The sequence below is a fragment of the Salvelinus alpinus genome, chromosome 7 (genome assembly GCF_045679555.1).
Source record: "Salvelinus alpinus chromosome 7, SLU_Salpinus.1, whole genome shotgun sequence".
NCBI lineage: Eukaryota > Metazoa > Chordata > Actinopteri > Salmoniformes > Salmonidae > Salvelinus > Salvelinus alpinus.
In genome coordinates this window covers 43,481,875-43,508,901 of record NC_092092.1, presented here as the reverse complement: position 1 = coordinate 43,508,901, position 27,027 = coordinate 43,481,875, and the positions used below count along the sequence as shown (strand labels likewise).

Sequence of the window (27,027 nt, the reverse complement as noted above, 5' to 3'; positions counted from 1 at the left end):
GGGAGGAGAAAGACGTGGCAACACACTCACTGACACACCGACACACGCACCTGTCTCACATATAGTACATTCATGCAGACATTACCGTCACTCTCTCTGTGGAATCGCTGGTGGCAGACAGTTTGTGCCAAGATGCCCTTTTCTGACTGGCTCCTGGTTGGCACTCTTCTGGCACTTGGAGGTAAAAGTTTAGTTCTAACTTCCTGTGATGATTGATGTATCCATATTAATAAGTGCACAGTGCATGATTTCTGTGCGAAAGGCTATGCGAGAGGCTCTTGGTTGGTATAGGGTACATTAGAATTTGCCATCTGCTGTTTGTTTCATGCCTGTTGGATTATTCATTGGAATAGCTTTGAATGTAATTTGCCTGAGAATGAATCTAATGAGAATGACACTCTTATCAACGATGATGCATTCTGACATGTTGTTTAGAAGTCAATCTTTGGATTGCTTCTATTGTCTTGTTTGAGAGAACTATTGTGTTGCACTTGGATGTTATGAAAGGTATTATTATACACGATTTGTCTGGCTGCTCTCTTCTTTCTCTACTTGCAGAGATTCTATAATTTGTCATTTTCTCACCATTGCATTTAGTCCTCATTTGCCCCTGGATGAAGTTACATAGATTTTTGGGGACAAATCACAGCGCTTACTGTAATGTCTGATTAAAATCAGTACCTGAACAACAACATTGATCTAGGAATGTGCTTACACAGCACTTTAATTGTCACATTCCAAGGTCTCTTCCTCATTTGTTTTTTTCCCATTTCAGGAAGCTGGAATGTCATTCATGCAGATGGTGGGTCTGAGAGGAACTGCTCTAAAATCCCGCCGGTATGATGATCTAGCCCAGATTTAGTGCTGTTATACCATGTGTCCTTGTATACCATGTCCCTTCTGGGGACTCAAATAAATGTGTAGTGAATGAGTGTCAGATCAGTCAATATGTAATCAGGTCAGACACACAGTATGCAGCCCTGTTTTTACAAATCTAAGGTTCACTCATTGGCATATTTAGCTTCGACCCATATTTATAAAGAGACCCAGAGCAGGCGTTCTGGTTAGTATCAGGTCCTCCCTGTCCATATCATTTGATGAATTAATATTATTATTATCGAAAAAGGAAAAACTGATCCTAGATCAGCACACAGGAATCTACACTAAATATCACTCAATTCCACTGTTGTTTTACTTCACTCATTCAGTGTGGACATATATTGGGGAACTTGAGTTTTGGATTCCAGGAAACTCTCTATTTTGAGAAATCCACCCATCGTGACTCTGACTATCACGTTAATCATGCATTCATGTCAGTAGGCGATTCACATTTTAAGGTTGGAATTCAGCCCTCTGACTCCCTCCACTGTTTGTTCCAGTACCTGCCCTCCACCGTGGTCAACACTACCCTACGGCTGCAGGCCTTGAGGGAGGCTATGAGTTCCTTCAATGTCTCTGCCTATATCATCCCTGGGACAGACGCTCACCTGGTAAGAGTGTGTGTATGTACGCATATGTGTGCGCTTGGTGACCAAGTGTGTGTGTGTGTGTGTGTGTTGTGTGTGGTGCTGACAACATGTGTATCTCCTACAGAGTGAGTACATCGCCCCACGTGATGCACGGATGGCTTTTATGACGGGGTTCACAGGCTCTGCAGGTAGATCTCTAGATGTCCTTTCCTCCCTTCTTTTTTCTCCCTTCCTTTCCTAATTCTCCTCCCCTCAGTTCTAAAATACCACACTCCCTTCCTCTCCTCCTGTCTCAGTTTTAGTCCTTCCCATTCATCTCACCGTTCTACTTCAGTTCATTTCTCACCCCCCTCCTCCTCTTCCCTCCTCCTCCTTAGCCTCTCCTACCTCCTAGTCCCACAATCATTCCACTCCCGTCCTCCTCTCCTGATACCCTCTCTTCCACTCCTCCATCTTCACTGCTTCTCCTTCACACATCCATCAGCTCCCTGCCCCCTCCCCACCCTCTCAGAGCCATTGCTGAGTGACAAATGAGCTGTGAATCAGGGAGCTTCCATAGACCGATCAGCCTGGTCTCATAGACTAGAAGTAACATAGTAAACTCAAATCTGGGACACTGAAATTAGTTTGAGATGTTACATTTGGTATGGTTACATAAGACAGAAGGTTACTTAAGGCAAAAATTAAAGGAGGGTGTTGGGTCAGGGTGGATAGGTGGGTATATAACGTGAACATCTAGAAACCCAAAGGTTGTCTGTTCAAATCCCATCAAGAACAACTTGAACAATTGAACAAATTAGCAGCTTTTCAACTACTTACTTATTTTTAGCTACTTTGCAACTACTTAGCATGTTAGCTAACCCTTCCCCTGACCTCAACCCATTAACCTAACTCCTAACCTTAACCCTATCCTTAACCCCTAGCCTAGCTAACATTAGCAACCTAGCTAATGTTAGCTTTAGCCACCTAGCAAACATCAGCAACAACAACTTGGAATTCGTAACATATCATATGTATTGCAAATTCGTAACATATTGTACAAATTGCAATTTATAACATATCATACGAATTGTAATTTGTAAAATATCAAATTAAATGGTTGATGGACATCCACAAATGAATACATATGATACTAAATGGAGGGAGACAGATTTAGGTACACTACGTTAAGTCTACCCTTGAGACCAGGTTGGACAGATTGATGGGGAGATCTATTCCTGCACTATTGCACGGACATAAACGGATGATCAATGCCATTTCTGTACTAGAGCTCAGGCAGATGAATAGATCATTCCAAGCACAGTTAAAAGTTCTCCCCTGTGAATAAGAAAAGGTATTTTATAGTATCTTTTTTTTTTTATCCGGCAAATGTTCAGATTAGTCTGAGTCTGGCAGTTTGCGATATGTCAATAGAGGTCAACACCAGTATTACAAAGCTGTTATGATTGTGTTATGAAAATGCTTTGAATAATTTGGTACATTTTGTGATCATTGGTACTGTTGTACGTCCCTCTGGTATGTACTTGTCATATAAAGTGCCTTCGGAAAGTATTCAGACCCCTTGACTTTTTCCACATTTCGTTACGTTACAGCCTTATTCTAGAATTGATTAAATCGTTTCACCCCCCTCATCAATCTACAAACAACACCCAATAATGACAAAGCTAAAACAGTAAAAAAATAAATATTAGATTTACAAAAGTAATCAGACCGTTTACTCAGTACTTTGTTGAAGCACCTTTGGCAGTTGATTACAGCATTGAGTCTTCATAGGGATGCCACTACAAGCTTGGCACACCTATATTTGGGTAGTTTATCCCATTCTTTTCTGCAGATCCTCTCTAGCTCTGTCAGGTTGGATGGGGGAGTGTAGCTGCACAGCTATTTTCAGGTCTCTCCAAAGATGTTCGATCGGGTTCAAGTTCGAGCTCTGGCTGGGCCACTCAAGGACATTCAGAGACTTGTCCCGAAACCACTCCTGCGTTGTCTTGGCTGTGTGCTTAGGGTCGTTGTCCTGTTGAAAGGAGCACCTTCACCCCAGTATGAGGTCCTGAATGCTCTGGTGCAGGTTTTCATCTAAGATCTCTCTGTACTTTGCTCCGTTCATCTTGGCCTCGAACCTGACTAGTCTCCGAGTCCCTGCCGCTGAAAAACATTCCCACAGCATAATGCTGCCACCACCATAATTCACCGTAAGGATGGTGCCAGGTTTCCTCCAGACGTGACGCTTCACATTCATGCCAAAGAGTTCAATCTTGGTTTCATCAGACCAGATAATCTTGTTTCTCATGGTCTGAGAGTCTTTAGGTGCCTTTTTGCCAAACTCCAAGCGTGCTGTCATGTGCCTTTCACTGAGGAGTGTCTTCCGTCTGGCCACTCTACTATAAAGGCCTGATTGGTGGAGTGCTGCAGAGATGGTTGTCCTTCTGGAAGGTTCTCCCATCTCCACAGAGGAACTCTAGAGTTCTGTCAGAGTAACCATCGGGTTCTTGGTCACCTCCCAAGGCCCTTCTCCCCCGATTGCTCAGTTTGGCCAGGTGGCCAGCTCTAGTAGGAGTCTTGGTCGTTTCAAACTTCTTCCATTTAAGAATGATGGAGGCCACTGTGTTCTTGGGGACCTTCAATGCTGAAGAAATGTTTTGGTATCCTTCCCCAGATTTGTGCCTTGACATAATCCTGTCTCGGAGCTCTACAGACAATTCCTTCGACCTCGTGGCTTCGTTTTTGCTCTGAAATGCACTGTCAACTGTGGGACCTTATATAGACAGGTGTGTGCCTTTCCAAATCATATCCAATCAACTGAATCACCAGTCAAGTTGTAGAAACATCTCAAGGATGACAAATGGAAACAGGATGCACCTGAGCTCAATTTCGAGTCTCATAGCAAAGGGTCTGAATACGTATGTAAATACTGTAAGGTATTCTGTTTTTGAGGATTTAATAAATTTGAAAACATTTCTAAAATAGTGAGTGTGATAGGGACTGGGAGATTAGTCAAGATTCAGGGAAAGTTGAACGTAGCAAAGTACAGAGAGATCCTTGATCCAGAGCACTCAGGACCTCAGACTGGGGCAAAGGTTCACTTTCCAACAGGACAACGACCATAAGCACATAGCCAAGACAATGCAGAAGTGGCTTCGGGACAAGTCAGGGGACAGAGGGACAGAGCTTGAAAGGATCTGCAGAGAAGAGTGGGAGAAACTCCCCAAATACAGGTGTGCCAAGCTTGTAGCGTCAAACCCAAGAAGACTCAAGGCTGTAATCGCTGCCAAGGGTGCTTCAACAAAGTACTGAGTAAAGGGTCTAAATACTTATGTAAATGTGATATTTCAGTTTTTCTTTTTTATACATTTGCAAAAATGTATAAAAACCTGTTTTCGCTTTGTCATTATGGGGTATTGTGTGTAGATGGTTAAGAAAAAATGTATATTTAATCAATTTTAGAACAAGGCTGTAACTTAACAAAATGTTGAAAAAGTCAAGGGGTCTCAATACTTTGCGAATGCACTGTACTTTGCCTATGCATAAAAGAGTACAATAACTCTGACATGACCACACATCATTGAAACTGAACACAACCCCCTCCATGATGTGTAATGTAACCCTCCCTCCCCAGGCACAGCAGTGGTGACCCTGAACAAGGCGGTCCTCTGGACAGACAGTCGCTACTGGGTCCAGGCTGAACGCCAAATGGACTGCAACTGGGAGCTGGAGAGAGATGGTAAGATGCTTTGATGTGATTCATTAACCGATGCCAATGCAGCTCATCTTACTGGGGTCCGACATATAACCAAAAATACGTTACAGACAAAAGTCTTTACAATTGACATACATTTAAAAGCATTAACATGTCCTTTGTGTGTGTCGTTTGTGTGCATGAGACTGTATTGCAAAGAAGAGACTAGAGCTGCAGACTGTGTTGACTAGACTAGAGCTGCAGACTGTGTTGACTAGACTAGAGCTGCAGACTGTGGTGACTAGACTAGAGCTGCAGACTGTGTTGACTAGACTAGAGCTGCAGACTGTGTTGACTAGACTAGAGCTGCAGACTGTGTTGCTTTCCTGTCTGCCTGATCCTCTCATTTCAAATCCACATCTCTATCTGATGAAACTACGAAAGGAGAAAGGAATTCCAGTCACAAACACATACACAAAAAAAGTGCACGGCGATAGGCATGCAAGCCATCAAATAATCAATCAAATTAATTTTACAAAGAGCAAGCAATGCAGATGCAGAAGCACAGTGTCTAGGAAAAACTCCCTAGGATGCAATAACCTAGGAGAAACCTAGAAACCTAGTCTTCTTCTGGCTGTACCAGGTGGAGATTTATGGGTACATGCTGTAAGGCCAGATCTTTTTTTTCAAAACGCTCAAACGTTCATAGATGACCAGCTGGGTCAGATAATAACCATGGTGACTGTAGGGGTGCAACAATTCAACACCTCAGGAGTCAATGTTAGTTGGCTTTTCATAAACAAGCATTCAAAGTTTCAAAGTGAAAGGTGCGGAGGGGGGTTAGCAGGAAGCAGCAGCAGGTAGGAAGTGAGGGGGTCGAGCAGCAGGTCTGGGACCTTATCAAATATAAGTCTGAACAAAAACATAAATTCAACATGTCAAGTGCTGGTCCCATGTTTCATGAGCTGAAATAAAAGATCCCAGAAATGTTCCATACACACAAAAAGCTTATTTCTCTCAAATGTCGTGCACAAATTTGTTTACATCCCTGTTAGTGAGCATTCTATCCTTTGTCAAGGTAATCCATCCACTTGAAAGGTGTGGCATATCAAGAAGCTGACTTAACAGCATGGTCATTACACAGGTGCACCTTGTGCTAGGGACAATAAAAAGACACTCTAAAATGTGCAGTTTTGTCACAACACAATGCCACAGATGTCTCAAGTTGTGAGGGAACCTGCAATATACATGCTGACTGCTGGAATGTAAACCAGAGCTGTTGCCAGATAATTTAATCTACCATAAACAAATTATGATTGGTTGCGCCCCTGCCCAGTCATGCGAAATCCATAGATTAGGGCCTAATGAATTTATTCAATTGACTGTTTCCTTATAAGAACTGTAACTCAGCAAAATATTAGAAATTGCTGCATGTTGTGTTCTTTTTTTTATCAGTATATTATTATAATAGAGCTATGATAGAGGTAACCTTAAACAAACACATTGCCACGGCTCCCAAATGTCAAACATTCGTTTATGTAATCTGAACAAATGAAACTGTCTCGGCAAGGAAGATGACTGTTGTGACAATGTTTACCCAAGCAAATGTCTGGTCTGTCCAATTGTTGCTTCTGCTCCACAGTGTCCATCAGCAGTATAACTGACTGGCTGATTCGGGAGGTTTCGGACACTGACAACATCGGCTTTGACCCCTTCCTCTTCTCTATCCGTAAGGCAGCCCATAAAGATCCATGCCATACTTGACAGACTATGGCACTTTGGTTTAGCAAATAAGTATTCATGTACTATCAAATACATGGCACTATATATGCCACTTAGCAGATGCTTTTATCCAAAGGGATTTAAAGTACAGTAAATGCATACAGTATATGCTGTGTATGTGATCCCTGCAGGATGTACTACTGTATAATGGTTGTCTTTTCCAACCCCACAGAAACCTATGAGTCCTACAGCTACAACCTAGTTCCAGCCAAGCTAATGCTGAAGTCCATCCCTGACAACCTGGTGGACCGAGTGTGGACAGACAGACCCCTCATCCCTCCTGATAACCTCATCCGCCTGCCCGACAGAGTCGTAGGTGTGTGTGTGTGTGTGTCACTGTCTATCCATGTGTGTGTGAGCGTGTGCGTGTGATGAGTGTGTGAATGAGCGAGTAAGTTACTGTGCAGTTCCCTTATCTCTGGGCTGATGAATAGATAAATACCGGCAAACAGTGCAGAAAGCCATAGGCTCACAAACTGTCATAAACATCCCCTTTAACTGCTTATGGCTGGTAATCATTGCAGATTATTACTCTGTGGAAGGGGGAAATGAATGGGGTTGTTTCCATTAGTCTTGTCTCTGTGTGTTTCCCCTGATAATAAACACTTATAGTCCATGCCTGACTTGGTTCAGAGCTGTCCTGAACGTGTACCAGCAAATCTAATTGTTGGGGAATTGCGTACCAGCTCCTCCATTTCAAACAAAGTAACCTATCCCTGTCCCAGATTCACACACTGAAGCAAAACATGTTGATCAAATTGGAATGAAGACAAGATCTTCATTGAGTAGGAGCGTGGGCGTTCATTTACTGATTTCGCTTTGTTCTACTTTATTTGACGCTAGTGTGTGAATCTGAGAGGGACAGTAGGCTGTCCTGGGTGTGCAGGCTTTTGTTCAAGCCCTGGTCTAACCACATTGTAGGCTAAACATCATCTGCTCAACAGGACCTTGATAAGCAGACTTGAGTGTTTCAGGTCTGGATCATAAGCCGAGCCTGCACACCCAGGAGCTCTCCAGATGGAGGGTTGACCACATGTGGACAACATGTGACTAACTGTGCAGTTCTATGTGGGGGGCTAAGTGCCTTTATCAAGGGAACAATGCCAGGTGGTGGTAGGTCTACACGGGGTCAGACACAGCAGCTTTCCAGTGTCAATAATGCTTACTTTTGAATGTAGGCTATAATAATAGTCATGAAAATTTGGTGAAAATGGAGAAGTCGTGGAAAATGTGTTTAAACCATTAACAGTGAATAATCAGAGAGCTCTATAGCATAATGTCATTGGTGAATTTTGGTAATCGTAGTCTAATGGACCGACTTGGAAAAAGACAGCTCCTGCACTTATTCCATCCCAAGACATGCACTGCTGAGAGTTCTGTTTTACCTTTTTGTTTTCTATTATCATGATTAGACAGCAGTAGGGATGTGTGAGTAAAATCACTGGGGGAAGCCAAACCAGGGGGAAAAAGCCATATTACAACCTATGTGTTGTGGTAATTGCGTTGTTTGCTCTATAACCTGGTAGTTCATATGCCTTGCCACCGTGATATACTGTATAGGCCTAAGGCTGAGAGAATAAGAAGAGATTGGCAGAATAAATTCAACCACACCTTTGTTTCATCACTAAACCGGAGAGCAACATCTGTCTGGTGAAGTCCACAAAGCGTATTGCATGTAACAGACAGTTACATGACCTACAGCATGGTCAAGCAAGTTAATGTTTCCAACATTGTTGGACCACGAATTTCAATTTCAACATCATCAAATCACGTACACTTAATCTAATGCAGTGACAACTAAAATATACCAAAAGCAATTTAGTCCAATCAACGTAAGCTAAATATGATGTGGCTGTTCGTGGTTCTGATTTCTCTGTGTGTGGGTACGCACCCACACACAGAGAAATCAGAACCACGAACAGCCACATCATATTTAGCTTACGTTGATTGGACTAAATTGCGTGCAAGTAGAAAAAACACGTCGACCCACCCTACTTGTAGAGAAACGCGAATGCCACCCTCCTCTCTTTCGTGTTGCCGAAACGATCTGTCACTCTGTCATACAGTACACGCTTTAATTTTTTTGTTGTCCTAGGGTATATCTGGCTAAAATGCTTGCTCGCTAGCCTAACTTCCTTTCATGGGCAACGTTAGCTAGTTAGCATTAGCCTTCTACATTTAAATTTGAGTCATTTAGCAGACACTCTTGTCCAGAGTGACTTACATCTAGCTACATATTCAACTTCCATCCTCTCAGGCCAGGGGCACATTGTATGAATGTATGGTTGGATCAGAATCACCGTTATAATCATTGGCCATTACGGAGAATTAAAGGTTAAACATTTTTTTAAATTATTAAGTAAAACCACAAGTCCAAATCCCTATCTCCATCTATTGCTAATTTAGGAAAGGGCCTATTTTAGCTAGCTAGCTAGCCAGTTTACTCTAGCTCAACGCTGATAGGCTATTCTTTTATACTTTTTTTTTCAAGGAAGGCCAAAGCTCACTGGCTTCCCGTGCATTCAATGCTACAGGCGGCAACAATGTCATACTCTTTTTGACCAGACAGAATCAGATAGATGGCCTACAAATACAGAAAAAGAGAGGCACTATTTCACTATCTCGGATGCTTTCCCCGGTGAGATAGATTCAGCCTCTTAGAAATTGAAGGAAAATCATGAAACACAGAGAGATGAAAAATAAATATATTGGTCAATTTGTTGGGGAAACCTGGCTTCCCTTGGCATCCATGAATACACTCCACTGTTAGACAGTAATTTTATGGAGGGATCATAAAACAAACGGCCTTTATGGTGACCCAGAGTCTGATTGTGTTTTCTCATCTGGCGCCGACACACACCTGTTTGACAGAGAGGACCTGGCAGATGAAAGTGGAACACATACGGACTCAGATGACAGACAATCCTTACAAGCCCACAGCGGTCCTGCTCTCTGCTCTTGATGAGACTGCCTGTAAGAATGTCAAACCTGGAAACTCCTTATTCATATTCATTCACTTAACATTTCATTATTTGAAGTCCTCATTTAAGTCTTCTTATCTGCTCGGTTTCAGGGCTATTTAATCTGCGTGGTAATGATGTCCCCTACAATCCCTTCTTCTACTCCTATACACTACTGACCTTGAATGAGATCTGGTGAGTCTGAAGTCCTAGTCCGCACTGCTTTACAGTGCTCAAACGTGCCCCTTGTGTACCATAAAAGTTGTTAATTAATTTGTCTCTCCCTCTCAGGTTGTTTGTACACAAAGACAGAGTGACAGAAGACTTGAAGTTATACCTGAACTCCACTTGTTACCTGGCACACTGTGTGCAGTTGTTAGAATATGAACGGGTGCGGGTAATGCTGAAGAACTACATGGCCACACCTGGTGTGAAAGTGTGGATTGGAACAGAGTACACCAACTATGCCCTGTATGAGCTCATCACTCCAGAGGTGAGGACAGGGGTGGGATATAACCTATTATTATACTCCTCACTGACTGGTAATGGTCCATTCAATGTGTGGTATATTCATTTATCACACCTCCCTACACTTTACTGTGGAAGAAAGTTGTTGTTGTGTCGCATTTCATGTACATGAGTATGAACTGAGAGTATTAAAACCATATCGCTCTACCCCTTTGTTTTAGGAGAAGTTACTGACCAGTGCCTACTCTCCGGTGCTGACCACTAAAGCGGTGAAGGACGAGACAGAGCAGCGCATCCTGAGAGATGCTCATGTATGTGACTCACACACCATTCAAAATCCTATTTTTCCTCACCCCTAACCCTAACCCTTAACTCTAACCTTAACCACAAATCCTAAACCTAACCCTTAAGCCTAAAATAACATTTTAACAAATTCAAAGGCATGAAAAAAGTCCTGACTTTTCAAAACTATTCTTGTTTTCCTACCTTGTCAGGACATTCTGGTGACTTGTCAGGACATTATGGTCCTGATAAGGTAGGAGAACATGTACGCATGCGCACACACACACACACACACACACACACACACACACACACACACACACACACACACACACACACACACACACACACACACACACACACACACACACACACACACACACACACACACACACACACACACACACACACACACACACACACACACACACACAGAGAGAGAGAGAGCTGGAAACTCAAGACTCCCTATTCCCTCTCTTTATTGAGTTGTGCTCTTATTAAGCCATAAAGTCTTACAACAGACACGCTGGTGGCTCCAATAGCTCTTCAGATGTGTTATCAGTTCATCTCGACAAGCCATACTTTTCCATATCGGGATTGTTATATTGGAGGCAAGATTGCATACGTTAGCATTAGTGCTTTCAATACCCTTCATGGGACATCCTGTCTAAGATACCCTGATTTTCTGTCTTCTATCCATGACCACTAAAGTCAGTTTTTATGATTGGCACCAATAAAGCCCTTAAATGTATGGTTCTTACAAGGGTGTGTTATTATAAATTCTTCCGTTCCTGCCGTCATGGCTGTCAGCTAATGGGGATCCAGATAAAGATACAGATCTGAGCGCGGCAGTAAGATATGACAGACTGTTGTCATGGCATTCACATTTAATATGGGCCAAAATGTCAATGTGTTTGGATGAATTATGACTCTGGATGGACGTTGTCCTTTGAATCAGATCTAGTAATCAGCTTACACACCCTAACCTCAACCATTACACACCCTAACCTCAACCCTTACACACCTTAACCTCAACCATTACACACCCTAACTTAAACCATTACAAATCCTAACCTCCACCAGCTTGAAAATCCTAACCTCAACCACTGTGGGAAAAAACGGAATGCTGATCTGAGATCAGGTGCCGTATGTATCAAATATCTCAGAATAGGAGTTCTGACTTAGGATCAGTATTATATTTTAGATCACAATTAATAAGATTACATGAACCTGATCCTAGATCAGCAGTTCTACTTTGAGACGCTTGAAACATACAGCCCCAGAGTTAACGTCATCCTACTGTCAGTTGTAATAGGAGAATACCTTGTGTGGTTTGATTGTCCTCCCTTGCTCTCCGTAGGTGAGGGATGCCGTTGCAGTCATACAGCTACTGATGTGGCTGGAAAAAGTTGTACCAGAGGGGAAAGAGACAGAGATGACAGCAGCATATTACGTCAATGAGTGTCGCAGGTGGGGAGAAGACACACACACACATGCATGTATGCAAGCACTTAAGCACACACACACTTAATCGCTAACACTATCTTTGACACTTGACAGCAAGCAGAAGGACAGCAGGGGGCCAAGCTTTGAAACCATATCTGCCAGTGGGCCCAATGCTGCTCTGGCCCACTATAGGTATCTAGAGCTTTTCTTTTCCACCTTGTCTCCTAATGTTTTTGCTTAGTATCTGCCTCACAGTACCACTAACTATTGTTTTGTCACAAACATTGTATTATAGCCCTTCTAATGCAACTAGCAGAAAGCTTACTGTTGATGAGATGTACCTGGTGGACTCTGGTGGCCAGTATCTGTGAGTAGAGAAGCTCATTCACTATAGCTGAGAATGTAGTTATCACCATAGAATTACAAATAACACATTAGATTAGTAACTTAATAGGATCTCTATGGTAAATATTTGCAGTTTATTCTTCAGTGATTATCCACATTGATTAAAATGTGAGCCATGACTTGTTCTTCTTGTGACCATAGAGATGGGACCACTGACATCACACGAACTGTTCACTGGGGGACCCCCACCGACATGCAGAAGGTACAGGTGGCCCTATGTGGCTAAGTAGCTTTATATATATACAAGGGATGGGCAACTTTGATGGGGGTGGGGGCCACAAAAAAAATCTGAACTCATCACGAGGCCGGAGTGGCTTGCGGGTCTGCGCACCCACATCCATACCCGCAGTCTGAGCCGGCCCTAGCCTTTTGGGGGCCCAAGTGAAATTGTGTTACCTCCGTCAAATGAATATGTAGATATATACCTTTATACCTGATATATAACTTTATGTCGCCTATAGTTATTTCATATGTCTATTCTCATCATTTCAAACCAATTCTCTGGTCTACACTGTTCTTTCACTCCAAAGGAGGCCTTCACTCGTGTGCTCATGGGAAATATTGAAATCTCTCGGACCATCTTCCCCTCAGGGACAAAAGGTGAGTGCAATGCAATGTACAACTGCACAGAAGCAGATGGTCATTCACGTCACACTGTCAGAGGCTACTACTGGTAGATACAGTGGGGAGAACAAGTATTTGATACACTGCCGATTTTGCAGGTTTTCCTACTTACAAAGCATGTAGAGGTCTGTAATTTTTTATCATAGGTACACTTCAACTATGAGAGACGGAATCTAAAACAAAAATCCAGAAAATCACATTGTATGATTTTTAAGTAATTAATTTGCATTTTATTGCATGACATAAGTATTTGATACATCAGAAAAGCAGAACTTAATATTTGGTACAGAAACCTTTGTTTGCAATTACAGAGATCATACGTTTCCTGTAGTTCTTGACTAGGTTTGCACACACTGCAGCAGGGATTTTGGCCCACTCCTCCCTACAGATCTTCTCCAGATCCTTCAGGTTTCGGGGCTGTCGCTGGGCAATACGGAGTTTCAGCTCCCTCCAAAGATTTTCTATTGGTTTCAGGTCTGGAGACTGGCTAGGCCACTCCAGGACCTTGAGATGCTTCTTACGGAGCCACTCCTTAGTTGCCATGGCTGTGTGCTTCGTGTCGTTGTCATGCTGGAAGACCCAGCCACGACCCATCTTCAATGCTCTTACTGAGGGAAGGAGGTTGTTGGCCAAGATCTCGCGATACATGGCCCCATCCATCCTCCCCTCAATACGGTGCAGTCGTCCTGTCCCCTTTGCAGAAAAGCATCCCCAAAGAATGATGTTTCCACCTCCATGCTTCACGGTTGGGATGGTGTTCTTGGGGTTGTACTCATACTTCTTCTTCCTCCAAACACGGCGAGTGGAGTTAGACCAAAAAGCTCTATTTTTGTCTCATCAGACCACATGACCTTCTCCCATTCCTCCTCTGGATCATCCAGATGGTCATTGGCAAACTTCAGACAGGCCTGGACATGCACTGGCTTAAGCAGGGGGACCTTGCGTGCGCTGCAGGATTTTAATCCATGACGGCGTAGTGTGTTACTAATGGTTTTCTTTGAGACTGTGGTCCCAGCTCTCTTCAGGTCATTGACCAGGTCCTGCCGTGTAGTTCTGGGGTGATCCCTCACCTTCCTCATGATCATTGATGCCCCACGAGGTGAAATCTTGCATGGAGCCCCAGACCGAGGGTGATTGACCGTCATCTTGAACTTCTTCCATTTTCTAATAATTGCGCCAACAGTTGTTTCCTGCTTGCCTATTGTCCTGTAGCCCATCCCAGCCTTGTGCAGGTCTACAATTTTATCCCTGATGTCCTTACACAGCTCTCTGGTCTTGGCCATTGTGGAGAGGTTGGAATCTGTTTGATTGAGTGTGTGGACAGGTGTCTTTTATACAGGTAACGAGTTCAAACAGGTGCAGTTAATACAGGTAATGAGTGGAGAACAGGAGGGCTTCTTAAAGAAAAACTAACAGGTCTGTGAGAGCCGGAATTCTTACTGGTTGGTAGGTGATCAAATACTTAGGTCATGCAATAAAATGCAAATTAATTATTTAAAAATCATACAATGTGATTTTCTGGATTTTTGTTTTAGATTCCGTCTCTCACAGTTGAAGTGTACCTATGATAAAAATTACAGACCTCTACATGCTTTGTAAGTAGGAAAACCTGCAAAATCGGCAGTGTATCAAATACTTGTTCTCCCCACTGTATGTAAAAGCATACGTGCAATGTTCTATACAACCACAAGAGGGCACTCTTTTTCACTAGTCCCTTAGCAAGGAGATTTTGTGCTTATTTTACACAAAGTACATTGTGTCTGTTTGAGGCCCTGTTTGTTGAATACTTTGAAAATACATCTTTCCTTCTTTGAGATCGCTGATCTCACATGACTGAAAGGTATATTACAAGCGTTTCGCTACACCCGCAATAACATCTGCTAAACACGTGAATGTGACCAATACAATTTGATTTGATGAGGGATTCTTTACTTTCACGGTTGTGTTAAATCAGTGATTACTTCAAGAGAGGAATGAAAAATACATGTTTTAAAGTATGCCAACAAGACGTGGTTGTAAAGGGTTGAAGGATGTTTGACACCAGGGCACGTTAACGCTTTTGTTTATCAACAGGTGTAAACATGGAGATGCTGGGGCGCCGGGCATTGTGGGAAGTGGGTCTGAACTACGGCCACGGGACGGGTCACGGCGTGGGAAACTACTTTGGCGTCCATGAGTGTATAATTGCTTGACTTATTGTTTATTTTGAATCTTTAGTATCGTTTTATGATACTGATAGTCAGAGTTGTTGTTATTTCATTGTAGCAATCACACTGTATTATTTTCACAATTTTTTTTAAATTCTTAATGCTAAACAAAATCCTTGAATCCACTATTGAAAATAACGGAAGGAAATTAAAGTAGCTGTACAGTATGTGACCATATATGTTTGGATTTGACTAATCTCAATTCCGTCACAGGGCCTGTTGGCTTTCAGAGCAATAACATTCCATTCCGGGAAGGCATGTTCACGTCTATAGGTAAGATCTTACCAAATCAAATGTGTGTCCTTGTCTTCAATTAACATCTTGAGGATTGTCACAAGGTTCATTTAGATTTTTTTTAGCTGCCTTTTTGACTTGAATGAATAGGAAGAGAATGGAGACCTTTATTTCATGAGCAGGTTGTATCTCTTGCAGAACCAGGATATTACAAGGAAAATGACTTTGGGATCCGTATTGAAGATGTTGTCGTCATCGTGCCAGCTCACACAAAGGTAGATAAACTATTGAACTACTATTTAACATGTGGAAATATCAGATAAGTGTGGGTAAATATGAATAACATTTAACAATGATGGGGATGTTTTAAAGCTGTGGAAAGATTCTAGCTATCCATAATATGACGTCAATTGTCAGATGTAAAAGGTCTGACAACTACGGTGCATTTGCAAAGTATTCAAACCCCTTGACTTTTTCCACATTTTGTTAAGTTACAGCCTAAAATGGATAAAAAATTTAAAAAATCCTAATCAATCTACACACAATACCCCATAATGACAAAGCAAAAGCAGATTTTTTTTTTTTTTTCACATTTATTAAAAATAAAAAACAGAAATACCTTATTTCAGACCCTTTGCTATGAGACTCCACATTGAGCTCAGGTGCATCCTGTTTCCATTTATCATCCTTGAGATGTTTCTACAACTTTATTGGAGTCCACCTGTGGTAAATTCAATTGATTGCACATGATTTGGAAAGGCACACACCTGTCTATATAAGGTCCCACAGTTGACAGTGCATGTCAGAGCAAAAACCAAGCCACGAGGTCGAAGGAATTGTCTGTCGAGCTCCGAGACAGGATTATGTTAAGGCACAAATCTGGGGAAGGATACCAAAACATTTATGCAGCATTGAAGGTCCCCAAGAACACAGTGGCCTCCATCATTCTTAAATGGAAGAAGTTTGGAATCACCAAGACACTTCCTAGAGCTGGCCGCCCAGCTAAACTGAGGAATCAGGGGAGAAGGGCCTTGGTCAGGAAGGTGACCAAGAACACGATGGTCACTCTGACAGAGCTCCAGAGTTCCTCTGTGGAGATGTGAAAACCTTCAATAAGGTCAACCATCTCTGCAGCACTCCACCGATCAGGCCTTTATGGTAGAGTGGCCAGACGGAAGCCCCTCCTCAGTAAAAAGCACATGACAGCCCGCTTGGAGTTTGCCAAAAGTTAATTAAAGACTCTCAGACCATGAGAAACAAGATTCTCTGGTTTGATGAAACCAAGATTGAACTCTTTGGCCTGAATGCCAAGCGTCACTTCTGGAGGAAACCTGGCACCATCCCTACGGTGAAAGATGGTAGTGGCAGCATCATGCTGTGGGGATGTTTTTCAGTGATAGGGACTGGGAGACTAGTCAGGATCGAGGCAAAGATGAACAGAGCAAAGTACAGAGAGAGATCCTTGATCCAGAGCACTCAGGACCTCAGACTGGGGCAAAGGTTCACCTTCCAACAGGACAATGACCCTAAGCATATAGTCAAGACAATGCAGATGTGGCTTCGGGACAAGTCTCTGAATGTCCTTGAGTGGCCCAGCCAGGGGACAGAGCTTGAGAGGATCTGCAGAGAAGAATGGGAGAAACTCCCCAAGTACAGGTGTGCCAAGCTTGTAGCTTGTAATCGCTGCCAAAGGTGCTTCAACAAAGTACTGAGTAAAGGGTCTGAATACTTATGTAAATGTGATATTTCAGTTTAGATTTTATACATTTGCAACATTTCTAAAAACCTGTTTTCGATTTGTCATTATGGGGTATTGGGTGTAGATTTATGAGGGAAAAAATGTATTTAATAAATTTTAGAATAAGGCTGTAAAGTAACAAAATGTGGAAAAAGTCAAGGGGTCTGAGTACTTTCTGAATGCACTGTATGTGTCTCCAAATGTGTGATTTTTTTACATGTGAAATGTCAGAAAATCATGTGTCTCACGTGTGAAATCGTCTTCGTGAGACGTGACTTTTCCATAAGGGATGCCAAAGGTTGTGTTCCAGGCTTCATGCATTGTATCAACCAATAGTTGTGTGTCACGTCATCAACTATGCAGTCCGACATCAGATTGCTATATTATATGCTGATACGTTAAACACATTTGTATTGATTAGCGATCCCCATTAGCTGCTGCCGCTACTCTTCCTGGCGTCCAAACACATTAAGGCACTTACATCACTGGCATGTTTCTGCAATGTAGTCCGCTAGGAATGCGTCCAAAGACTGTGACAATTGTTGACGTTCTGCCCTTTGTGTATTTTTCTCCTGCAGTATGGCCATAATTACCTGACCTTTGAGACCATATCATTGGTCCCGTATGACAGGAAGCTGATTGACACCTCTCTCATGAGCCCTCAACAGGTAAGAAACGCATGGTGTGTTGACACTTAACGTGTACACTCTGTCACGAGGCCTACTTACTGTAATGACAGCCGATATCGTAAACACATAATCAGCCGTCACGATAAAACATCCTCACCGCCATCACAGCTAGTGTCAGCTCAATTAACAACTGAACCTAGACTGACATGACGCCCATTATTCAATAACATATTTAATTTCCTTCATTAATTTCCTTTATTATATTTGTTATTTATTATATAGAATCCCACTTTGTAAAATGGCAAAAAGGGGTCAGTGGAGACTGGGTCAGTGGAATTACTATGTATGTATTCTGATATGATCTCTGTTATGCACGTTCGGTCGTTATTATGACTGCATTATAGTATGACTGAAGGTTCAGAAAACATTGAACGGTTCAATTCTCTGGGACATCTAGTACGATAGCATGAGGTAAATACACATTTGACTGGCAGGTTGAGGTGTATTCATGCTGACAGTGTGGGTTTCCTCTGAAAATCCCCCTCGTAGTTTACAGGCAGCTTCCAAGACCTGCACGTTTTTTTTAATTTTGTTTTTAGAAACCACGTATGACGTTTATCAGCAGTGATATTACTAACTATCTGAGGTCTCAGAGAAAACAAAGCCAGCACTTTCATTTTGTACATGTAGCCTGATCTGTAATCTATTCGTGTTTATGTTCAGCCGTGCTACTTTTTTTATTGTATCTTGGTCATTTTAGAAACAGTCCTCATATATTATTGCAGTTTGAATTAAGTACACCTGTCACTCAAAGTGAATCTCACACTACTTCTGTACACACACGTATGACTACAGTGAAAGCCAAAACGGGTCACATATGACCTACAGTACCAGTCAAAAGTTTGGACACACCTACTCATTCAAGGGTTTTTCTTTATTTTGACTATTTTCTATTGTAGAATAATAGTGACGACATCAAACTATGAAACAACACATATGGAATCATGTAGTAAACAAAAGTGTTCTAGGCAGAGTTGCAAAGAAAAAGCCATATCTCAGACTGGCCAATAAAAAGAAAAGATTAAGATGGGCAAAAGAACACAGACACTGGACAGAGATATGGCTTTTTCTTTGGAACTCGGCCTAGAAGGCCAGTCGCCTTTTCACTGTTGACGCTGAGACTGGTGTTTTGCGGGTACTATTTAATGAAGCTGCCAGTTGAGGACTTGTGAGGTGTCTGTTTCTCAAACTAGACACTCTAATGTACTTGTCCTCTTGCTTAGTTGTGTACCCGTGCCTCCCTCTCCTCTTTATATTCTGATTAGAGCCAGTTTGCGCTGGTCTGTGAAGGGAGTAGTACACAGCGTTGTACGAGATCTGCAGTTTCTTGGCAATTTCTCGCATGGAATAGCCTTCATTTCTCAGAACAAGAATAGACTGACGAGTTTCAGAAGAAAGTTATTTGTTTCTGGCCATTTTGAGCCTGTAATTGAACCCACAAATGCTGATGCTCCAGATACTCAACTAGTCTAAAGAAGGTGAGTTTTATTGCTTCTTTAATCAGGACAACAGTTTTAGGCTGTGCTAACATAATTGCAAAAGGGTTTTCCTTTTAAAATGATAAACTTGGATTAGCTAACACAATGTGCCATTGGAACACAGGAGTGACAGTTGCTGATAATGGGCCTCTGTACGCCTATGTAGATATTCCATAGAAAATCAGCCATTTCCAGCTACAATAGTCATTTACAACATGAACAATGTATACACTGTATTTTTGATCAATTTGATGTTATTTAAATGGACAAAATGTTGCTTTTCTTTCAAAAACAAGGACATTTTTAAGTGACCCCAGACTTTTAAACGCTAGTGTATGTGGGAGCTCTGTTGGAAAACTGTTAGAAAAGCATTCCAGGTGACTAATTCATGAAGCTGGTTGAGAGAATGCCAAGAGTGTGCAAAACTGCCATCAAGGCAAAGGGTGACTACTTTGAAGAAACTAAAATATATTTTGATTTGTTTAACACTTTTTGGTTACTACTTACTACATGATTCCATATGTTTTATGTCATAGTTTTGATGTCTTCACTATTATTCTACAATGTAGAAAATAGTACAAAATAAAGAAATTAGAAAGAAATTGGCCTGCCATATAGAAGGCTTCTGTCTATTTGAGTTGGTCAGTCCGCGTTGGTAATCCTGACGAACGCGGCTTTAAAAAAAAATATATCGTGTAGTGGAGCTATAATAAGTGATACTCTCCACTTTCTGGAGGATCGAGTTTTGAAATCAGTGGAATTAGAGTATGATAGCTAAAGAGATGTAGAAAACAACTGTCTCTGGATTACATCTTCAAACTAAGGGCAACCGTGGCATGGCATCCGTGACAGGGAAACGCGTCCATCCTACATGATGATGTAAGATCTAGAAGTCTAGCTAGCTACATTTTCAGATATTACTCATTTCTAATTTTGACAGAAAGTGGTTTCATTTCATGCTAAAGTGTACTGTTAGCTAGCTAGCTAACGTTAGCTGGCTAGCTCCCTAGCTAACATTACGTGTATGACGTTATTATTCATATCCCAAAACCATTTGCTTTGCTAGTTAGAGCCTAATGTTAGCTAGCTATTGTGATCACTGCATCCAAAGGGTATGGATACAGCTTTCGAACAAAGTTTTACATCATTAGTAAAAATGTGATCAATACATGTGGATGATCTTGTTCCAGATTACCAGATTACAGGCATGGGTTACAGTGAGAAGCTTCTTCTTGAGTGGACAGCTTGATGAAAACCAGTCAATATTCAGGTCCCCAAGAAAGTAAACCTCTCTGTTTACATCACACTACATTATCAAGCATTTCACACATTATTTAGATACTGACTGTTAGCACTTGGTGGCCTATAGCAACACCCCAAAATAAAATACTTTAGATGTGCCAGGTGAACCTGCAACCTCAACACTTCAATAACACTTGACATAACATCTTCTCTAAGCATTTAGGGCTCCCGAGTGGTGCAGCGGTCTAAGGCATCTCAGTGCTAGAGGCATCACTACAGACCCTGGTTAGATCCCGGGCTGTAACACAACCAGCCGTGATCGGGAGTCCCATAGGGCGGCGCACAATTGGCCCAGAGTTGTTTGGGTTAGGGGAAGGTTTGGCTGGGGTAGGCAGTCATTGTAAAATAAGAATTTGTTCTTAACTGACTTGCCTAGTTAAATAAAGGTTAATAAATTACAGGGATATGTCTCTGAATTGACTGACCTTCATCTCTTAAAGTAATGATGGACTGTCGTTTCTCTTTGCTTATTTGAGCATAATATAGACTTGGTCATTTACCAAATAGGGCTATCACCCCTAACTTGTCACAACACAACTGATTGGCTCAAACGCATTAAGAAGGAAAGACATTCCACAAATTAACAAGGCACACCTGTTAATTGAAATGCATTCCAGGTGACTACCTCATTGTAACGATGTGCGCTGAGAGTGAGTGTTTTAATAAATAAACATAACATGAACAACGCACAGACATAACACAGAAACAATAACGCCTGTGGAGGGAACCAAAGGGAGTGATGTATATAGGGAAGGTAATCAAGGAAGTGATGGAGTCCAGGTGAGTCTGATGACGTGCAGGTGTGCGTAACAATGGTGACAGGTGTGCGCCATAACGAGCAGCCTGGTGACCTAGAAACCAGAGAAGGTGCACATGTGACACTCATGAAGCTGTTTGAGAGAATGCCAAGGGTGTGCAAAGCTGTCATCAGGACAAAGAGTGGCTACTTTGAAGAATCTCAAATATAAAATATATTTTGATATATAATATATATATAATATTTTGATTTTGATATTTTGACTTTTTTTGGTTACTACATGATTCCATATGTGTTATTTCATGGTTTTGATGTCTTCACTATTATTATACAATGTAGACGTTTAAGATGAGGGAGAACAATTATTTTTTTATGAGCATGGCCTTATTTCTATTACAGCATATTGGATGACTGTCATTCATATGCCATTCACTCAGTTCAATGTAACATCAATAGGTTTAGGCTACTACCTGACACTCTCATTTTCCCTGTACCCATCATGAGGTTGCTACAACCTAAACAGTTTACAACGTAGGTGCATTGGTCGAGAGCAACATTTTAGTAATCGAGGTGACAGACAGTCTTGCACACTCTTGCCTGCATCTAGCTGATCTAGGGTGTAATCATTAGTCCAGCAGTTCTAAATGAGAGTTTCTATTGGACAACTTCAGGTATGTTTATCCCCATTTCTTTCCATTTGCTTCCGTTTAAGAAACATTTTTCAACAGAATCGGTGGAATGAATACACCCCTGATCACATGCAAACACAGTTCACTTCCATAGGAGCCACATACTGTACAAACAGCGTGAACATTTTGCTCATTGTAGAATTCCTTCTTGCATCTACGCGCTCTGGCAATACAGTTATAAAACCAAAAGCTTACCTTGACTTGGAAGAGTTCCAGTGTTGGATAACCATAGCCGGCTAGTTAAATAGCATCCCTCTTTGTTTGAGCCGGGTGTTTGAGTAGGATAAACTAGCTAGTTGCATTCGTTAGCTAAGTGAAAGTAAAACAAAAATACAATTAAATATCTATTTTGCTTCTCCTTTATTTTTAAAGAAATGTATTTGTTCAAAACTGTTCCTCTATTGTCTTTCTCTCTCTTTGAGTCAACTACTCTCCAGATTTTATGCTCTGCAGTGCTAGCTAGCTGTAGCTTATGTTTTCAGTACTAGATTAATTCTCTGATCCTTTGATTGGGTGGACGACATGTCAGTTCATGCTGCAAGAGCTCTGATAGGTTGGAGGACGTCCTCCGAAAGTTACCATCATTACTGTGTAAGTCTATGGAAGGGGGAGAGAGCCATGAGCCTCCTAGGTTTTGTATTGAAGTCAATGCACCCAGAAAATGACGGAATCGACCTGTCCTCTGGTTCCACCATGGTGCTACCCTACAGAGTACTGTTGAGGCTACTGTAGACCTTCATTACAAAACAGTGTGTTTTAATGAATTATTTGGTGACGTGAATATATTTAGTTTAGTTTTATCTAAAAAGGATAACTTTTTTAATGTTTCAGTATTTTTATGAAATTCACTGAGAAGGATGGTCCGTCCTCCCCTTCCTCCTCTGAGGAGCCTTCACTCGTGCATGTGGCACGTGTGAGTGCATGTATGTGTGTCCGTGCCAGCTTACTGTGGTGTGTGGCACTGGGTTGCTGCTCATTTGTGTCTGTGCCCCCCTGACCCAGTCTCCATTGTTCTCCCCTTCAGCTGCAGTGGCTGGATAATTATTACCTGACCATACGTGAGCTAATGGGGGCTGAGCTGGACAGGCAGGGCCTGACAGAGGAGAAGAAATGGATGCTGAAGCACACAGTGCCTTTCCAGAGTGCCACTGCTTCTGCTGCCGTCTCCTCCCTCAGCCTGACCCTCACCGCCTTGGCCACCGCCCTCCTCCACAACCTCCTCTGAGGAGCCTCCATCCCTACGCTCCACTTCTCCCGCCATCTCTCAGTCCTTCTCTCCCTTCATCTCATCGCACTCTCATCGCATCTGTTATGGCTAGTATTATTATCTTAGCTGTCAGCCTGTGCAGTGCCTGTGCATAGTAAATGTATTGTTGTCGTTCAATGTTTGATTTGAATGAATGTTTTGCTTGGTACCTTTTAGTTTTTTTCAATTTGTTTATTTCATTATTTGGTGAATATGTTCAGCTGGTTTGTTTTGACATTTTTTGATGTGTCCAACCTCTCTGTGTTTCGAATCAGTTTTTTTAATTTGCATCCCAAAAGGGGGTCTTGGCTGTAGACAGTGTAAATTGATTTGTAATTTATTAAAAGAGGATTATTTGAACGTTTGAGTACCATTTTGTTAACTGACCTGTTGTTCACTACTTTACTTTCTGTGTAGAATGATTGAAATGTATATCAAGCATATTGTACTTTGTCCCTGAAGAAAAAGTTTAACCAAACAAACTCAATAGAAAACACTGCATTACAAGACGGCCATGATGACAGGGCAAGTGTTGTATTGTAATCTGTGCCTGTTAGCACTTTGTGAGGGACAGATAATTGGGGTCATCATCACATGCTGTGTTAATCAGTGTCTCTAAAAGCAGATATTGTCACTGTCTGATATGAGTCTCACCCCTCATCCAACCATCTGAACAGCTCTTGAGGTTCGTCTAGCTTTACCACATGTGAAGAACTAGTGCCAGCGAGATGGGGGCCGTTGCTTAGCAACAGACCTGTCAAGAGCTGCAAGAAGGTGTGAATGTGGCTTTTACGAAGACGTCCGCCCTGCTGCAGGCTTTTTTTCGACTTGCATCCCTCCCGCATAGGAAAACAAGTTTTCATAAGAAGAGAAAGATGGCTTGGCTGTGCTGTATTTCCAACACACTCTCTGTGTGTTTGAAATGGTTGGGTCTGTGGCTATGGCCACTGGAAAAAGAGGAACAATGCAATTACTAATTGATGTTGAAAATATGAGCTCATTGTCTCTGTGTAAGGAAAATATTTCCCTGAGACCTGAACACAGTTCTAGTAAATGTACTATATCTTAACTTTCACATTGTCCCTAAATGAAGTGTATACTGTTGTGTATACTGTACGTCCTCTTGGATTGCTACTGTTTATTCTTTCAATGAAACCAGTATGTCTTATGCTGAATATTGTTTATTTATGCTTTTGTCCCTCAAACGTTTGTACAAACATGCAAAAACCTCAAACTTGTTGCCAACCTTCGGAAACTAAACTAGGGCATCCTCCAGTCATGTCGTTTGCCAACCCTCCACATATCTATAACACATATCTACTTCCTTTTATGTCTATTACCGCATAGGCCTACTAATGCTTGTTTTGTCCTACATGCAAAGGTAAAATGTATACGCATTTTCCTGTGGATTCTATTTCTAGTATTTTCTTTATCATCCATTAGTTGTTTTTATTGGTTGTTATTGGCTCAAAGTCAAAGTTGCCCTTGAGTTGCAGGGTCAGGGAGATGTCCCTAACCACTGAAGCAGGGATCAATATGTTCTATCCCCCTAATGGTTAAAGTTAGTATTGAGGGGCAGGGTAATCTGGTCCTAAATCAAGGACAACTTCTACCTTGAGCCAATAACAACCAAGGAAATCAACCGATGGACGATAAAGAAAATCCTAGAAATAGAATCCACAGGGAAATGTGTGATTTGACAGACCACTCTGTATACCTTATCAAGGATCAACATGGATGTGTTTCTGGTCGGGCAGGCTGTGTGTTTCTCCTGTGTCAGGGATTTACACCTGCCCAGCAGCTTCAGTTTCTAAATGTGTCATCTCTTGTTGGCTTTCACTTCCAGGGTTCAGGTCTGCTCTGATAAAAATACTTTGGGTATTTTTGTGAAGCTGGCTCAGTGCTCGAATCCTCAACTAGCATCTCTATCATACACAACCTCAAGTAGCACCTCTATCAGACAGAAATCACTATAAAAGGTGGACGTCATCTTCTTCTGGCCAGCAGTTCGTATGACTGGCATGACTTGTAACAGTGCCCAACAACAAGTGAATAGCACTTTGAAAACTCTAATGATGAGCACTCATAGCAGATAGGATGTGGAGGAGTGAATGCCAAAAGGGATGGCAGCTTTCAAGCCAGGGTTGGGTTTTACTCCCGACCCCAGTACTGTATTTCAGTAGGCCCCTACTGTATGTTAGGGTTAAGAGGAAGAAAACCTCCACTACTTCTTTTACATGCAAAATATGATTCATTTCTTGCACTCTGGTGGATCTGCCTTTCTTGTTTTGCAAGAGGTAAATATAGACAGGAGGGAGGCATGAACTTGTTTAACCCATTCATAGACACTAACTGCCGTTAGTGCCTTTTGAGTGTATTCTGGGGAGTTTTGTTAAGAGCCCCGATGCTTGTTCTGAACGTTAAAACGCGTCACTTGCGGTAACATTTTGGAAACATGAATCCATCATCGTAATTGCAGGTTCGAGAAAAATTGCCTTTAATAAACATTTCATACAATTAATACCACACAAATTACAGAAATTACAAGCTAAGAATGGACACAGATAAAATCAAATCAAATTTTATTGGTCACATACACACATTTAGCAGATATTGTGGGTGTAGCAAAACGCTTGTGTTCCTAGATCCAACAGTGCAGTAGTATCTAAAAACGATTCACAATAATACACACATGTAAAAGAATGGAATTAAGAAATATAGAAATATTAGATTGAGCAATGTCAGAGTGGCATTGACTAAAATACCGTAGAACAGGATACAGTATATAAATATGAGATGAGTAAATCAGTATGTAAACATTATTAAAGTGACTAGTGTTCCATAAATGTATATTTAACTAGGCAAGTCAGTTAAGAAGAAATTCTTATTTACAATGATGGCCTAGGAACAGTCTGCATTGTTCAGGAGCAGAACGACACATTTTTACCTTGTCAGTTTGGGGATTCAATCCACCAACCTTCTGGTTACTAGCCCAATACTCTAACCACTAGGATACCTACCACTTCTGGCCATTAAAGTGGCCAGTGAGTCCAAGTCTATGTATATAGGGCAGCAGGGTTGCGTAACCCTATGTGTTCATCGTATCATATTTCTCCAATGCCAAATCAGTGTGTGTTGTTTGATACGAAACTGTCCCTGTTTGCAAATAATTAAATCTGAGACATCATTAGGAATCTGAGCATGGTACTTTTGAAAGTTAGGCCTACCTTCCCACCCCAGACAGAGTAGGCCTACCTTCCCACCCCAGACAGAGTAGGCCTACCTTTCCACCCCAGACAGAGTAGGCCTACCTTCCCACCCCAGACAGAGTAGGCCTACCTTCCCATCCCAGACAGAGTAGGCCTACCGACACAGAACAATTGTCATCTTTAACTGCTGGCTACTCTTGTTTTCCATGGCTTAACCCCTATTTTATGTTAGCTATCCCCTATTTTAGACAAATTTGATTAGAACAATTACTTTTTCTGACTATATCAACCAGTGGAGGCTGGTGGGAGGAGCTATAAGTGGACAGGCTCATTGTAATGGCTGGAATGGCATAAACGGAACGGTAT

At 41.8% G+C, this 27,027-nt stretch overlaps 1 protein-coding gene across 1 annotated transcript; it reads left to right on the top strand.

Annotated features, from left to right (window-relative positions):
* Positions 1-23,812, top strand: xpnpep2 (X-prolyl aminopeptidase (aminopeptidase P) 2, membrane-bound). The gene is made up of 21 exons (XM_071410441.1): positions 1-181; positions 776-837; positions 1,380-1,490; positions 1,594-1,657; positions 5,086-5,190; positions 6,788-6,874; positions 7,100-7,243; positions 9,799-9,900; positions 10,001-10,082; positions 10,179-10,380; positions 10,577-10,666; positions 11,998-12,107; positions 12,198-12,275; positions 12,379-12,450; positions 12,630-12,690; positions 13,019-13,088; positions 15,186-15,290; positions 15,533-15,592; positions 15,752-15,828; positions 17,870-17,959; positions 23,231-23,812. The coding sequence occupies exons 1-21, from the start codon at positions 73-75 to the stop codon at positions 23,429-23,431; spliced, it is 2,082 nt and encodes a 693-aa protein (XP_071266542.1). The 5' UTR covers positions 1-72; the 3' UTR covers positions 23,432-23,812.
* The last annotated feature ends 3,215 nt before the right edge of the window (positions 23,813-27,027 follow it).

Coding starts and splice junctions, on each gene's coding strand:
- xpnpep2 (XM_071410441.1), top strand. CDS start 73: ATGCAGACATTACCGTCACTCTCTCTGTGGAATCGCTGGTGGCAGACA. Junction 1,491..1,593: donor CTGGGACAGACGCTCACCTG/GTAAGAGTGTGT, acceptor TATCTCCTACAG/AGTGAGTACATCGCCCCACG. Junction 12,451..12,629: donor GACTCTGGTGGCCAGTATCT/GTGAGTAGAGAA, acceptor TTGTGACCATAG/AGATGGGACCACTGACATCA.